Below are 14,952 nucleotides of genomic sequence, written 5' to 3'. Positions count from 1 at the left end.
ATGGAACCGATCTTACCTGGCTCTTTCCAGGCCCGCCCTTACGCTTATCAACTTCTAAATTCTTTCCTTTCTATTTTTTGGGGGGACACATCTGGCAATGCTCAGGGATCCCTCCTGGCTGCGGTTGGGGTGCAGATTGAACCGGTTAGTTGCTTGCAAGGCAAGTGCCCACCCGCCCCCACTGTCCTATCACTCTAGCCTTAAACTATTAAATTTCACAAGCCCAGGGGTCTCATCACCCAGGAACCATTTGTGGGGATCAGGGCTGAATCCTGGCATGGGGTTGGAGGGAGGGCAAGAACCCACAGGAGCTGGGCCCGGAGAGATAGCACAGCAGTGTTTGCCTTGCAAGCACCCGATCCAGGACCAAAGGTGGTTGGTTCGAATCCCGGTGTCCCATATGGTCCCCCGTGCCTGCCAGGAGCTATTTCTGAGCAGACAGCCAGGAGTAACCCCTGAGCACCGCCGGGTGTGGCCCAAAAAAAAAAAAAGAAAGAAAAAGAAAAAAAAAGAAACCCACAGGAGCAAGGGTCTCATTTACTTTATTTTCTCGCTAAGGAGGTCTTGGGGGCCACTCCAGCTGCTCAGAAGGTAGGACTCATCTTGAAAGCAGGGGACCCCAGGCCCAGCCTTCAGGGCGCAGGTGGCTGGGATCTAGAGCAGTCCACAACATGGGGCTCCAGGAGGGACGAGGGGGTCAAGGGAGAATCCACACCCAGTGAGAAAGTGTAGTTGTTGCTGAATGGCGGCTGGAAAGGGTTCGAGTCGGAGTCGGAGTCCCAGGAGTGGGGCGGAGGGCTCTGGCAGAGGTTCCCCTTGGTTCCTGCAGGGGAGAAACGCTGGTTGCCCCCTCATGTGCCAACCCTGATTCTCACCCAGGAGAGGCCTCTGGCTTTGAGCCCTATGTCCCTAAGTTTAGCCAGTGTGACACCAAAGTTGACTCCTGTGGCCTTAACATGTCACCCCATGGCTCTTTTTGCTGGATTTGGGAGTGATGCTTGGAGTGTTCCTGGCTCTGGGCTCACGTTCTCCACCCGGGGTACATGGAAGGGTTGAACCCTGGACCTCTGGGGGTGCCAAGTCCCCATTCTAGTCCTCCCATGAATGTTGAAGCAAGGTCCCTGAGGCTTCTCCCAACCCTCCACGCCACTTCTTGGTATCCCCAGAACACTTCTGTAGAAGTTGTGAGTGCCCCCCACACCCTGAGGCTGCTCACCCCTGAGCCCCACGGCTCTGGGCCAGCCCCCAACGGGCAGAGAGGCATGGTCAATAGAGTTCTGCAGCAGGTGCACTGCGGACCTGTGGAGAGAGGAGACTCTGGGGGGACTTGGGAGGCTCTGGGGTGCTCAGGGCTGGGGTGGAGTGCAGAGATGAGGGGGATAGGCAGTAAGTGAGTTCTGCAAAGAGCATGTTGTGGCTGATGTGGGATTGTGGGTGCCTGGGAAATAAGAAGCCAGAGTCAACTGCGTGCAAGACCAGAGGCTTCATCCCTGACCCTCACTGCTTGATCTTGGGTTTGGCACTAGGTCAGAGGTCAGGTGTTAGAGGTCATAAGTCATAGGTAGATTAAGTTAGAGGTCAGAGGGGGCCGGGCATCACCATATGTCACCCAGCTCCTTCTGGAGCTCCTTCCTCCAGGATCTGGTGCCTCCCGCTGCCTTCGACTCCTCGGGCCAGTTGGACATATCACACCCCTGATACTTCATCCTGCTGAGGACCTGGGGTGCAGGGGATAAGGGGGAGTTTGGGGGAGAGATCAGACTGGCCCTCGTCATGATCATGTCAGGGTAAAGTGCTCACAATCTGCCTGAAGGTGGGATGTGTGCTTGTACTCATTCATTACATGGATGAGCCCACTGAGGTTGCATGGAGCAGTTTGCCCGCGGATATCAGATCTGATGAGACACCCCTCCCCAACCTTCTGACTCAGGTCTGGTAAGGTCTCCCCCATTGCCTCTCAACATTCACCACACACCCAGTCCCTGCCCAGCGTCCCCCCCCCCTCCAGCCCTCCCTCGTCTCACCTGGCGACATTTCATCTGGGTCTGCTGCATCTTCCGGATGTTGACCATGCTCTCAGCGATCTCTTCCTCCTGGGCCTCTGTACGGGGAGGGGACTCAGCCCCCCACTCAATACATCCAATCCAACCCCCCTCTCCTGACCTTAAGCTCCTCTGAGTACTTGCAGAGCTTCTGTTATGGTTTTTTTATTTTGCTTTTGGGGCCACACCTGGTGGGGCTCAGAGCTTGCTCCAGACTGAGCTCAGGGATCCCTCCTTCTGGACTCGGGGGACCCTATGGGGTAGCAGGGACCGAACCCAGATCAGATGCTTTTACAAGGCAAGTGGTCTATGCCACGCTGGGCTGTCACTCCGGCTCCTTTAATAATGTGCGGGTGGGTTTTGGGGGCGGGGGGGATTGGGTCACACGCAGTGGTGCTCAGGGCTTACTCCTAGCTCTGCACTCAGCAGTCACTCCCAGATGGGGACAGGTAGACCTTATGGAACAGTGGGGAATCGAACCCGGATCACCCAGCTGTGTTATGGGGAGGGGCTCTGCTCACGCAGTTTGTGATAGATGAAGGTCACTTCCTCTCGAACCAGCTCCAGTTCTTCCCACAGGAACTTCTTACTGGGGGGGGGGGTGTGTGCAATGTGACTGGAACCCAGGCTGGGCCCTGACTTCCCTCTCCCTTCTGCACCCCCCAAAATAACACTGTCTCCTTCTTAACCCACTCCACCCACTTCCTCCTCATCCCCACGCCCTTCCCTTTTACCCAAACCTTCCCCACCCCTCCTGTGGTCTCCCAAGCCTTCCAGTCCATGCTCCCCAGACCTTACTACCCAGGTCCCTCTTCAGGTGTCTGAGTGGGGTATCCCCCCACACCTGTCCCGAATCTCCTGGGCCAGCAGTTGCAGGCAGCGCCCGGTGCGTTCCCTCTGCCCCTCTTCACTGGCCTGCAGTGCTTTCTCCAGACCCAGCAGCCCTTGAGCCAGGATCTCACACAGCTCCCGGGGGCCCTGCCCAGACCCCCACTTGCTGCTGTCCTTCTCGGGGTGGTCCGGTGGACTCAGAACTTCTGCAGAGATGGATGGGCATGGGTCAACACCCCCACACTCATCCATTTTTTTTTTTTTTTGGTTTTTGGGCCACAACCATTGATGCTCAGGGGTTACTCCTGGCTATGCTCTCAGAAATCACTCTTGGCTTGGGGGACCATATGGGACATCAGGGGATTGATCCGTGGTCTGTCCTAGGTCAGCGCGTGCAAGGCAAACACCCTACCACTTGCGCCACTGCTCTGGCCCCATCTTGCCACCTCTGCTTGGCTGACCCAAGGGCCTGGGCTGACCATTGACTTCTGACTCTTGACCCTTGACCCTTGTCCCCTGACCCTCACCTTCCAGTTGCTGGATTTTGATCTGCTGCAGGCAACTCTCCTTCTCCAGCAGCGTGACCGAGTGATTGAGGAACTCGAACGCCTGGGAGAAGAGGGAAGGCCTGGGGGTGAAGGGGTGGAGGTGGGGGGCCTCACCGGGGGTAGGGCTGGGACCCCAGTCTGCTCACCTTGGTCTGAGCTTGAAGCTGGCACTTGAGGGACTCTAGTTCACACCGTAGGAGCTTCTGGGCGTCAGGAATTTTTGTGGAGCACTTAGCTGTGAGCAGGGGATAGGGTAAGAGGCAGAAGGTGGGGCAGGGCCAGAGAGGTCCACTGAGGCTAGGGGTTGCAAAGGGGATCCCTGGAGTGTGGGCTGAGCTGAGGGAAACTTAGATCAAGGGCAGGGATGAGGATAGAGGGTGAATCCGCTGAAGCTGGGGCAGGGAAGGATGTGAGAAGGCTGTTTCTTTTTTTTTTTTTTAATGCTTGTTTGTTTTGGGGGCCACACTGGCGGCACTCAGGATTTCTCCTGGCTCTGTGCTTAGGAATCACTCCTGGCAGGCTTGAGGGACCATATTGTTTGGATCGAACCCAGGTTGGCCGCACGCAAGGCAAATTCTCTCTCCACTGTTCTATTACTTGGCTCCTTGGGGGATGTTTATTTTGGGGGTTAAGGCCACACCCAGAGGTATTTAGGATCTGATCCTGGTATTGTACTCAGGGGTTGCTTCCAGGGTGTTCAGTGGTGTGTGTTTGGCCATGGGGATGGAACCCAGGCCCCCCCACAAACACCCTTCAACAGGCATGCTGACACATGGTTTTGTTAGAGGGCAATCTCTCACCTTTGGCCTTGGAAGAATTAGCATCTGTGGGCTTCTAGACAAGAAGGACAAGTCCGCATTGGCAGTTTGTTGGGAGAAGCCTCCCCACTCACCCCAACAATGTCAGAATGCAGGTTTCCCAGCCCAAATTCAGACACCCCAGTCGCCTGTGTGTCTTTCGTGGCACACCTGAAGTTTAAGGCCTGCTTAGTGCGGCCCCCTGAGCATTGGGGTGTGGGGACCCGCAGTGTGAGGATTATTTAGGGACCCCCCCTTTGGGACTAAAGAAACAGCACAGGAGTTAAGGCAGCTCACCCCAATTCCTTCCCAGGCACTGCAGAAGGTGACCTGAGCACCCCACAAGAATGATCACGGCATGTACAGATCAGGAGTCTGAGCATTTATCCCCCAAAAGAAGCTCCCGATCCCCAACACCCTGAGCCCCTAGCCATGATGGGGGTGTAGTGGGAAGGGAATTTCCTGGGGGGCGTCATGGGGGGGAAACCTTATTGATGCTGTGAGCCTTCTTTAAAACGTCTGCCTTGTTCAGATCTTCCTGGGCTTCCGGCAAGAAGAGAGGGGGAGTCCCACTCGCCTGATGCCTGGAACCCCACGATGGCCGCCAGTCTAAGCTGAGCACTGTGTTCTGAGCAGCCGCGGGAAGCTCCCCAGTTTCTAGTCTCTTGGACCAGTCAATGACAGAATCCAAGATCTTGTCCAAGGGTGTGTCCAGAGAGGTGGGGGCCTCCTGTGAGCCCCCTGGGACCTCTCCCACCCCGACAGGCTCCCCAGATCCGGAGTGACCTCTCAGGGAACTACCCCAGCTCTGCTGAGACTTTCCGTTGACTGAGAAACTTGCGTTGGAACGGGAGGAACTGGAGAGCAGAGGAGGGACACAGAAGTCGGGGTCCTGGGGCAGGCCAGCCAGCAGAGAGTCACTATGGGGTTGGAGGACAGGGAGCCAGCTACTCAGGGACTGGGTTCCCTGTACCCCCAGACTCTCTCTCTTGACCCATCCTCAAGCTTCAGTCCCTTCTCTTCTGCCCCAACTTAGCCTTCTGTCTAGTGTTGTCAGAAATCTGGAAGACTCATATGCATTCCTCAAAACCCTATCCAGAGGAGTGATGGTAGAGTGGGGAGGGTGCTAACCTTGCATGCGGTTGACCCTGGTTCAATTTTTTTTTTGGGAGGGGAGTTTTGGGCCACACCTGGTGACACTCAGGGGTTACTCCTGGCTATGTGCTCAGAAATTACTCTTGGCTTGGGGACCACATGGGATGCCAGAAAATCAAACCACTGTCTGGGCTAGTGCAGGCAAGGCAGATGCCTTACCACTTGCACCACTGCTCAGGTCCCCCTGATTCAACCTTAAGCATCACATATGGTCCCCCTCAGCCACTTGGTGCCTGTCAGGAATGATTTCTGTTGTTGCTGTTGTTTTGAGGGGATCACACCCGCAGCACTCAGGGCTTACTCCTGACTCAGAAGTCACTCCTGGCAGGCTTGGGGGACCATATGGGATTCTGGGATTTGAACCACCTTCCTTCTGCATGCAAGGCAAATGCCCCCACCTCCATGCTATCTCTAGACCCCAAGGAATGATTTCTGAGAGCAGTGCCAGAAAAAAAAAACCCTGAGTACAAACTGGTGTAGCTCAAAACCAAAATCAAAATCAGGGGCTAGAGAGATAGCATGAAGATAAGGTGTTTGCCTTGCATGCAGAAGGTCAGTGGTTCGAATTCCGGCATCCCATATGGTCCCCGGAGCTTGCCAGGAGTGATTTCTGAGCTTAGAGCCAGGAGAAACCCCTGAGCGCTGTAAACCGCCCCCCAAAATAAAAATCAAACCACAAAAACCCTACCAGAATTTCTTCTTCTTCTTCTTCTGTGTGTGTGTGTGTGTGTGTGTGTGTGTGTGTGTGTGTGTGTGTGGTTTTGGGTCACACCCGGCAGTGTTCAGGGGTTACTCCTGGCTCCATGCTCAGAAATTGCTCCTGGCAGGCACGGGGGACCATATGGGTCGCTGGGGTTCAAACCTCCTGCATGAAAGGCAAACGCCTTACCTCCATGCTATCTCTCCAGCCCCCCAGAATTTCTTCTTAATGGTGATTACTCCTGGCTCTGCTCAGGGCTCACTCAGTGCTCAGGGGACCATATATCATATGAGATAATTAGAACAAGGTCAGTTGCATACATGGTAAGTGCCTTGCTTACATCTGGAGTATTCCTTCAGCCCTTTGCCTTCAGAAAATTATTTTGTTGTGGGATGTGGCAGTGCCTGGGATTGAATCAAGGACTTTTCCCATGCAAGGTAGATGCTCTACTGTAGAGTCTACAACTTGAGACACATCACCAGCCCCTTAATCTTTTGTTGGTTGTCTGTTTTTGTCTGGGGGCCACACTCGGTGGTACACAGGGCTTATTGAGTACCAGGCAGGTACCTTATGAGGGATCTTACAGGATGATGGAGATCAAACCTTCAGGTCTGCTTGTAAGCAAGTGCTCTACCCATTGTACTACCTCTCTGGCCCATCATCCTTTTTTTTTTTTCAGAGGGGCACACCTGGCGGTACTTAGGGGTTACCCCTGGTTCTGTGCTCAAGAATCACTCCTGGGGGCCGGGAAGGTGGCGCTAGAGGTAAGGTGTCTGCCTTGCAAGCGCTAGCGTAGGACGGACCTCGGTTCGATCCCCCGGCATCCCATATGGTCCCCCCAAGCCAGGGGCGATTTCTGAGCGCATAGCCAGGAGTAACCCCTGAGCATCAAACAGGTGTGGCCCAAAAACCAAAAAAACAAAACAAAACAAAACAAAAAAAAAAACAAAAAACAAACAAAAAAAAAAAGAATCACTCCTGGGGGTCGGTATGCAATGCCAGGGATTGAATCCTGATCAGCCTCATGCAAGGCAAGAGTCCTACCCACTGTACTCGGATCCCTTAATATTTTTTTTGTAAGTTCATGTTTTTTGAGCATTTGGAGAAAGTGCATCCCTCTGAGCATTCCCTGGGGCTTCACACCCCTATCCTAGTAAGAACCTGTGTCTGCAGGGAGCTTTTGCATGGATGATTAAACCGAGCAAACCGGGTTCAAATCCCAGCTCTGCCTTTTCCTTACAGTGAGGCTGGAAAAGTCACAGAATTTCTGCACCCTTCAAACACAATCAGTGGCAAAGCCTTGGATTTTAGGACTCGGAAGGCCTAGGGGCCTAGGAAGAGAGAGTCCTACCACCTACTTCAAACAGAACCGCCCCCCCCCCATAGAGCTACCCCTCCCAGTGGCCTCCCCTTTCCCTTTTCTATTTTTTTTTTTTTGGGCCACACCCGGCGGTGCTCAGGCTGTCTGCTCAGAAATAGCTCCTGGCAGGCACGGGGGACCATATTGGACACCGGGATTCGAACCAACCACCTTTGGTCCTGGATCAGCTGCTTGCAAGGCAAACGCCGCTATGCTATCTCTCCGGGCCCTTCTATTTTTGTTTTTTGTTTGTTTTTTTGTTTTTTAGTTTTTGGGCCACACCCGGCTGTCTGCTCAGAAATAGCTCCTGGCAGGCACGGGGGACCATATGGGACACCGGGATTCGAACCAACCACCTTAGGTCCTGGCTGCTTGCAAGGCAAACACCGCTGTGCTATCTCTCCGGCTCCCCCCCCCCTTCCCTTTTCCACATCAGCAATTTCTCCTGGTTATCAAGATTGGGGAAGTGGGCAGGGCTCTCCACCTGGACTCCACCTCCTGGGCTGGCCCTGAATCCTGGGGTTCTCGGGATCCCAGACCCCTTTTCTCACTCACCTCTCACATACCACCTGTTCATGTTTTGCCATGAGGAACCGCGAAGCCGGCCCCCAGCTGTGACGCTAAAATATGACCCCGCGGGGACACCGTAGCCCTAACCTAGGAAAAGTCACAGAGAGGGGTGTAACTTGCATCTAGGCCACGCCCCCTGTCGAAGCCCAAAGCCTTATTGGCGTCTCCTCTCTTCCGCCTTTCACAATATTCGCGGCGTGATTGGGTCACAGCCTGACGGGGAGGCGGGACTTTAGGCCCGTTTCTGCGATACTATTGGTTCCTTTCTTAGAGGGCGGGCTCGGAGGGGCAATCCTACGATTCGATTGGCTCTGGGCACAGTGGGAGGCGGGAAGAGTTCTTAGCCCTAGGCTAGGCGGAGGCTCAAACGGTTCCCGGGCGACCCGCGGGAACGCGGGAGTTGAGGTATAGAACCTGCCCGCTTGGGTCCCCCGAAATTCAGACCCAGTGCTTCCGGGGTGCTGAGGGTTGAGATCGGGGTTCCCCATGGTGGGATACGAACTCGGGGACTCAGTGAAATCAGAGATTGTGTTTTAGAGGGGAAGGGGGCCGTTTGGCCTTGCATGCAAGCTTGAGCGGCTTGGGCTGTCATTTGGGGGTCCCGGAGATTGGGGTGCAGAGACCTGAATAGAGGCGAACTTGCATTTGGAGGAGCGGGGTGGAGAGAGTCGCAGGGGCTCCCCGAGTCTGTTTCTGCCCTGTGTTTCCCTGGATCCCTCCCAGATCCCTTTGGCTGGACCCTGATCCTGGCCAGAGGCTCAAGGCCGCTGGGCCAAGTTCTGAGCGACCGACGCCTCCTCCCCAGGCCTGCAGCATGGAGGAAGGTGGAGCCCTGGGCGGCCTGGCCAGGGTGGTCCACCTGCTGGTCTTGTCGGGGGTCTGGGGCATGCAGATGTGGGTGACCTTCGCTTCAGGTAGGGAGCATCGGCCTGCACTGCAAGCACGGCAGCCCCAGGGTGGAGACAAGAAAGTGGGGGGCTGCAGATTGTCCCGACTCATGTGTGATCGTCGCCTGCCTGCACCCCCACAGGATTCCTGCTTTTCCGAGGCCTCCCCAGGCATACTTTCGGCCTGGTGCAGAGCAAGCTCTTCCCAGCCTATTTCCATGTATCCGTGGGCTGTGCCTTCGCCAACCTCTGCATCTTGGTTTCCCAGTACTCCTGGGCCCAGCTCACCTTCTGGGAAACCAGCCAGGTAGGAGGCCTGGAAATCCACCACCCCTGAGGGCCGCCTTCCTCCCCTCCCCACTAGAACACCTCTTCCTTGAGAATTGCCTCAAACAAAGCTCTAAGGATGAGGTACCCTTTGATCCCCGAATGATCCGAAGCGCGCTTCCCACCAACCTCTCTCCTTCCCCTCCACAGTGCTTGAGCAGTGCACAGCCTGTGCAACCATTCCCAGCAGCCCTGGCCAGCCCCCCACTTCGGGTCTTCCGCTATCTGCAGCTCCTGCCCCTCCTGGCCGGGCTGGCTGCCAGGTTACAGTGACTCAGCTGGGCCCAGGGCCCTCACCCTGTCTCATTGTTTAAAAACCAGCTTGACTGGGAATTTGGGCTCCTGCCTCTGCCACCGGGCCAGAAACCATCCCCGAATCTCTGATTTCTCTGAGTGCTGCCCTGCCCCCATCCCGATTATGTTGCTCAGAGGTGAGCCGGGGAGAGGGAGGTGTTGCAAGGATAATCCTTACCCCCCAGAAGAGGTAGCCAGCGCCAGTTTTGCAAGCAGAAATTCTGGTTGGATCCTCACTACTACTGGGTCCCCCATACACCATTGGGAGATGCACTAGGAACAGCTGCTGAGGAGCGGGGTGGGCCTCACCCCCCAGCCAAAGGGACTCCCATAATCCCACAGAGACCCCCCCCAGGATTATAGTTGAGAAATTTAGCAGACTTTATTTTGGTGTTTGGGGCCAGGGTCATGCACAGTGGAGGCACCTGGATCTTGCAGTGTTTGTGTGTCACAATTCTTGGGGGACCATGTGGTGGAACCTGGTTCTTTAAAGTTTAGTCCTTTCAGCCAACAGCTCCTTGGCCTTGGTGAACCTTCTGGCTTTTTGTTTTTGTTTTCTTTTCTTTTTTTTTTTTTTTTTTTTGGTTTTTGGGCCACACCCGGCGGTGCTCAGGGGTTACTCCTGGCTGTCTGCTCAGAAATAGCTCCTGGCAGGCACGGGCACCATATGGGACACCGGGATTTGAACCAACCACCTTTGGTCCTGGATCGGCTGCTTGCAAGGCAAACGCCGCTGTGTTATCTCTCTGGGCCCTGTTTTCGTTTTTCTTTTTTTTTTTTTTGGTTTTTGGGCCACACCCGTTTGACGTTCAGGGGTTACTCCTGGCTATGAGCTCAGAAATCGCCCCTGGCTTGGGGAGACCATATGGGACACCGGGGGATCGAACCGCGGTCCGTCCTACGCTAGCACTTGTAAGGCAGACACCTTACCTCTAGCGCCACCTTCCCGGCCCCTGTTTTTGTTTTTCTAATGGTCATACCCAGCAGTGCTCAGGGCTTACTCCTGGTTCTGTGCTCAGGGTCACTTCTGGTAGGGCCATGGGGCCAGGGTGGTGGCAGAACCATTTGAGGTGCTGGGGATAGAACCCGGGTTAGCTACATGCAAGGAAAACACCTCCACTTTTATTATCTCTCTGACCTTTGGTCAGCCTTTTCTTTTAATTAATTAAATTTAATTTATTTAATCTCAAGGCTGCAGAGATAGCACAATGGCAGGGAGTTTGCCTTGTATGCACCCAACCTGGAACGGACTCGATTTCTATTCCCAGCATCCCATATGGTCCCCCGAGCCTGCCTGGGGTAGATTTCTGAGCACAGAGCCAGGAGGAACCCCCAAGCTATGCCAGGTGTAACCCAATCCCCCCCCAAAAATTATTTAGTCCACTCCTAGTGATTCTCAGGGACTATATTTCCCCCAAAGCTCAGGGGTTCTTAGAGGGACTATATGAAGTTTGGGGTTTCAAACCAGGATTGGCTGCATGCAAGGCAAATTCATTAACCCCTTTACTATATCTCCAGCACCCAAAATTTATTTATTTATTTATTTATTTGGCTTTGGGGGCTACACCGCAGTGCTCAGAGGCCAACCCTGGCTTTGCACTCAGGGATCACTCTGGTGTTGCTCAGGGGACCCTATGGGACGCCAGGGATTGAACCCAAAGTCAGCCATGTGCAAGGCAAATGCCTCCTCACTGTCCTATTTCTTCAGCCCAGCCCCTCAATATTTTAATTCACCTCCTGTGGGACCAGTTTCTATTCTAGGACAATAGAACACATTTTGGGGAGTTGGGGGGAGAAGGATAAGAGTGCTGTTCTGTTGCCCTGTCCCAGTTTGGTGCGGGGGGGAGGGAGGGAGAGAGAGAGAGAGAGAGAGAGAGAGAGAGAGACAGAGACAGAGACAGAGACAGAGACAGAGAGAGAGGAGAGAGAGGAGAGAGAGAGAGGAGAGAGAGAGAGAGAGGAGAGAGAGAGGAGAGAGAGAGAGGAGAGAGAAGAGAAGAGAAGAGAGAGGAGAGAAGCGAGAAGGACCTGTATGCCAGGATGCAGGTCTTAGCACAACCAGGTGTTTCAAATATCAAAAGACACGAAGCTCAACTTTTTTGGGGGGAGGGCCAATGCGGATGATGGAGCCTTTCTTGAGGGCTGCTTGTTGGAACCCCTCGCCCGGGTTCTCAGGGATACTAAGCAAAATGCTGCTCCCATCCTACTCTGGGCCCTGAGCCTCGCAGGAGGCCCCAGAGGCAGTGGGGGCGCAGCCCAGGAGGTGAGGCTCACCGCACCCCATGTACCCCAACCCTTCCAGCTCTTCCTGCTGCTCCTGAGCTTCATGCTGGCTGCTGCCAACGACCTATGGCTGGAGCCCCGCACCTCGGCCGCCATGTGGGCGCTGCATAGGGTGGAGAAGGAGCGGGGTCTGGGCCAGGAGGTGCCCGGCAGCCGCCAAGGGCCCGACCCCTACCGCCAGCTGCAGGCCCAGGATCCCAAGTACAGCGCCCTGCGAAAGACCTTCTTCCGCTACCACGGCCTGTCGTCCCTGTGTAACCTGGGCTGTCTGCTGGCCAACGGGCTCTGTCTAGCTGGCCTCGCCCTGGGCCTCCAGACCCTGTAGCCCCCAATGGCCTTCCAGGCCTCTCTGGAGCTCCCCATAAGTCGACACACTTGGAGCTGGAGCGACAGCACAGCTGGGAGGGCATTTGCCTTACACGAGTACAACCAACCCAAGTTGGATCTCCAGCCTCCCAACAAGTGCCCTGAGCACTGCCAGGAGTAATTCCTGAGTGCAGAGCCAGGAATAACTCCTGAGTACTGAGCCAGGAATAACTCCTGAGTACTGCTGTATGTGGCCCAAAAACAAAATAAAAACTGTAATAAATCTACACACTTGGGAAACTGTGTTGCTTTTCTCCAGCTGAGAAGCAAGGGATTTTGTGTGTGTGTGTGTGTGGAGCAGAGTGTGAGGGAGGTGGGCGGTGGTGGCCTTGCTGTGTCGTCTTGGGGTTCACTCCCTAGCATATTTTTTTTTTTTTGCTGGGGGTGCATTTGGCAGTGCTCAGGGTTTATTCCTGGCACTCAGAGATCACTCCTGGCAGACTCGGAGGATCATGTGGGGTGCCAGGGATTGAACCCAGGTATGCTGAACACAAGGCAAGTGCCCTCTCTGTTGTACTTTCGATCAAGCCCCCTCCCAGTCTTCCAAATCACCTCTTGGCCCCAAATCCTCCACTCTAGTAGGCTCCTGCAGGGCCTTGGTAGAACTTTAAACTCTGGCTTTTGCCAAACCTCAATATTCTGATCCCTAAAAGGGGGTGGGAGAAAGGGGGCAGAGATGTGACTCAGGTGGGTCTAGTAAAGCCCTAAATTGGGTCTCCAAGGAGCTTTGAACATTGCCAGGGATGCATCTCCCTTTAAGGGGAAGGAAAAGCTCATCGTAAGCCAAGAATTTGTAAGCAATTCGGATTGAGGTTTTCCTAGTCATGAGTTGGGCGATTTGTTATTAGTTTCTTGCTGCACTGGGGAACTGGGTTGCAAATCAGAGAGGGCTGGGATGGGGTTTGAAACTGCCCACTGGAATATGCAGCTGCAGATGCAGTGCCCACGTGTATAAAAAATTAAAAATAGGGGCCGGGCGGTGGCGCTAAAGGTAAGGTGCCTGCCTTGCCTGCGCTAGCCTTGGTCTGATCCCCCGGTGTCCCATATGGTCCCCCAAGCCAGGAGCAACTTCTGAGCACATAGCCAGGAGTAACCCCTGAGCATTACCGGGTGTGGCCCAAAAACCAAAAAAAAAAAAAAATAAATTAAAAATAAAAAATTACCAGAATAGCGGTCAGAGCGGTGACAGTAGGGCATTTGCCTTGCACGCCCTAACCTAGGATGGATCATGATTCGATCCCCCTGTGTCCCATATGGTCCCCGAAGCCAGGATCGATTTCTGAGCGCATAGCCAGGAGTAACCCCTGAGCATCACCGGATGTAGCCCAAAAAGAAAAAAAAAAGAAAGAAAAGCTGGAGAGGGGGCCGGGCGGTGGCGCTAAAGGTAAGGTGCCTGCCTTGCCTGTGCTAGCCTTGGACGGACCGCGGTTCGATCCCCCGGTGTCCCATATGGTCCCCCAAGCCAGGAGCAACTTCTGAGCACATAGCCAGGAGTAACCCCTGAGCATTACCGGGTGTGGCCCAAAAATCTAAAAAAAAAAAAAAAAAAAAGAAAAGCTGGAGAGATCATAGTGCTTGCTTTGCACCAGGCCAACAAGAGTTCCATCTCCGAAACCCCAGAGAGTTTCCCGACCACCGCCAGGAGTAAATAATTTCTGAGTGCAGAGCCAGGAGTACTACCCTGACCCAAACATTTGGAGTCTTGCGTACAGGTGTCTAGAGTACAGGCGGGGGTGGGGTAAAGAGGAGGGAGATTTGGGGCATTGGTGATGGGAATGTTGCACTGGTGAAGGGAGGTGTTCTTTACATGACTGAAACCCAACTACAATCATATTTTTTGTGTGTGGCCTTTTTGGCTTTTTTTTTTGTTTTGTATTTTTTTTTTTTTTTTGTGGTTTTTGGGTCACACCCGGCAGTGCTCAGGGGTTACTCCTGGCTTCATGCTCAGAAATTGCTCCTGGCAGGCACGGGGGACCATATGGGACGCCGGGATTTGAACCGATGACCTTCTGCATGAAAGGCAAATGCCTTACCTCCATGCTATCTCTCCGGCCCCTGTTTTGTATTTTTGGGCCACACCCGGCGGTGCTCAGGGATTACTCCTGACTATCTGCTCAGAAATAGCTCCTGGTAGGCACGGGGGACCATAGAGGGACGCCGGGATTTGAACCAACCACCTTAGGTCCTGGGTTGGCTGCTTGCAAGGCAAACACCACTGTACTATCTTTCTGGCCCCTACAATCATATTTGTAATCAAGGTGTTTAAATAAAGATATAAATATAAAAAGTTTAAAAAAAATAATAAAAACAAATAAATAAAAATAATAAAGGTAATAAAAATAATTTAAAAAATGAAAATAAAGTTGTGGCCGGGGTGGGATGGTGCTTGGTGAATGCCAGCCTCAGCCCCGCCCCTTATCAGGCCACGCCCACAAGAAAGACCACACCCATTTGGTGGCACGCCCACCGACAATGGCCACGCCCACAAATCGACCACGCCCTCGCGCCCTGGGCGGAGCCGCGCGGGATCCGGGTGGCTGCGGGTGCGCGGGCGGCTGCGGGGTCGGGTCGGGTCGGTGTCGGGGTCGCCTGGGCCGGAGCCTGGGTCGAACCCGAACCGCAGCGAGTTGGGAGTCGCGGCAGCCCCGGGCAGCCCCCCCACCACGTCGGGGGACCCCGTCGGAAGCAGCGCGCCGCACCCCGCCTCTTGGCCGCCCGCAGGTCTGAACTTGGGGGGCTCCCCAGTGCGGGGTCGCGGGGAGACCCAGATCCCAGCCCGGGAGAGCGGCGGC

The 14,952-nt window shown here is 54.5% G+C and overlaps 2 protein-coding genes across 2 annotated transcripts; one reads left to right on the top strand and one right to left on the bottom strand.

Annotated features, from left to right (window-relative positions):
* Positions 1-526: 526 nt before the first annotated feature.
* On the bottom strand, positions 527-8,073 carry CCDC159 (coiled-coil domain containing 159). Its single transcript, XM_049788548.1, has 11 exons — positions 8,000-8,073; positions 4,706-5,138; positions 4,222-4,255; positions 3,568-3,656; positions 3,401-3,482; positions 2,887-3,079; positions 2,564-2,631; positions 2,025-2,101; positions 1,600-1,718; positions 1,217-1,299; positions 527-823 (listed from the first exon to the last, which is right to left on the bottom strand). The coding sequence occupies exons 1-11, from the start codon at positions 8,008-8,010 to the stop codon at positions 633-635; spliced, it is 1,380 nt and encodes a 459-aa protein (XP_049644505.1). The 5' UTR covers positions 8,011-8,073; the 3' UTR covers positions 527-632.
* Positions 8,074-8,343: 270 nt separating this feature from the next.
* TMEM205 (transmembrane protein 205) lies at positions 8,344-12,235 on the top strand. Its single transcript, XM_049788558.1, has 4 exons — positions 8,344-8,408; positions 8,809-8,917; positions 9,034-9,197; positions 11,814-12,235. The coding sequence occupies exons 2-4, from the start codon at positions 8,818-8,820 to the stop codon at positions 12,117-12,119; spliced, it is 570 nt and encodes a 189-aa protein (XP_049644515.1). The 5' UTR covers positions 8,344-8,408; positions 8,809-8,817; the 3' UTR covers positions 12,120-12,235.
* The last annotated feature ends 2,717 nt before the right edge of the window (positions 12,236-14,952 follow it).

The sequence above is a fragment of the Suncus etruscus genome, chromosome 15 (genome assembly GCF_024139225.1).
Source record: "Suncus etruscus isolate mSunEtr1 chromosome 15, mSunEtr1.pri.cur, whole genome shotgun sequence".
Classification (NCBI taxonomy): Eukaryota; Metazoa; Chordata; class Mammalia; order Eulipotyphla; family Soricidae; genus Suncus; species Suncus etruscus.
This window is presented reverse-complemented; position numbering and strand designations above follow the sequence as displayed.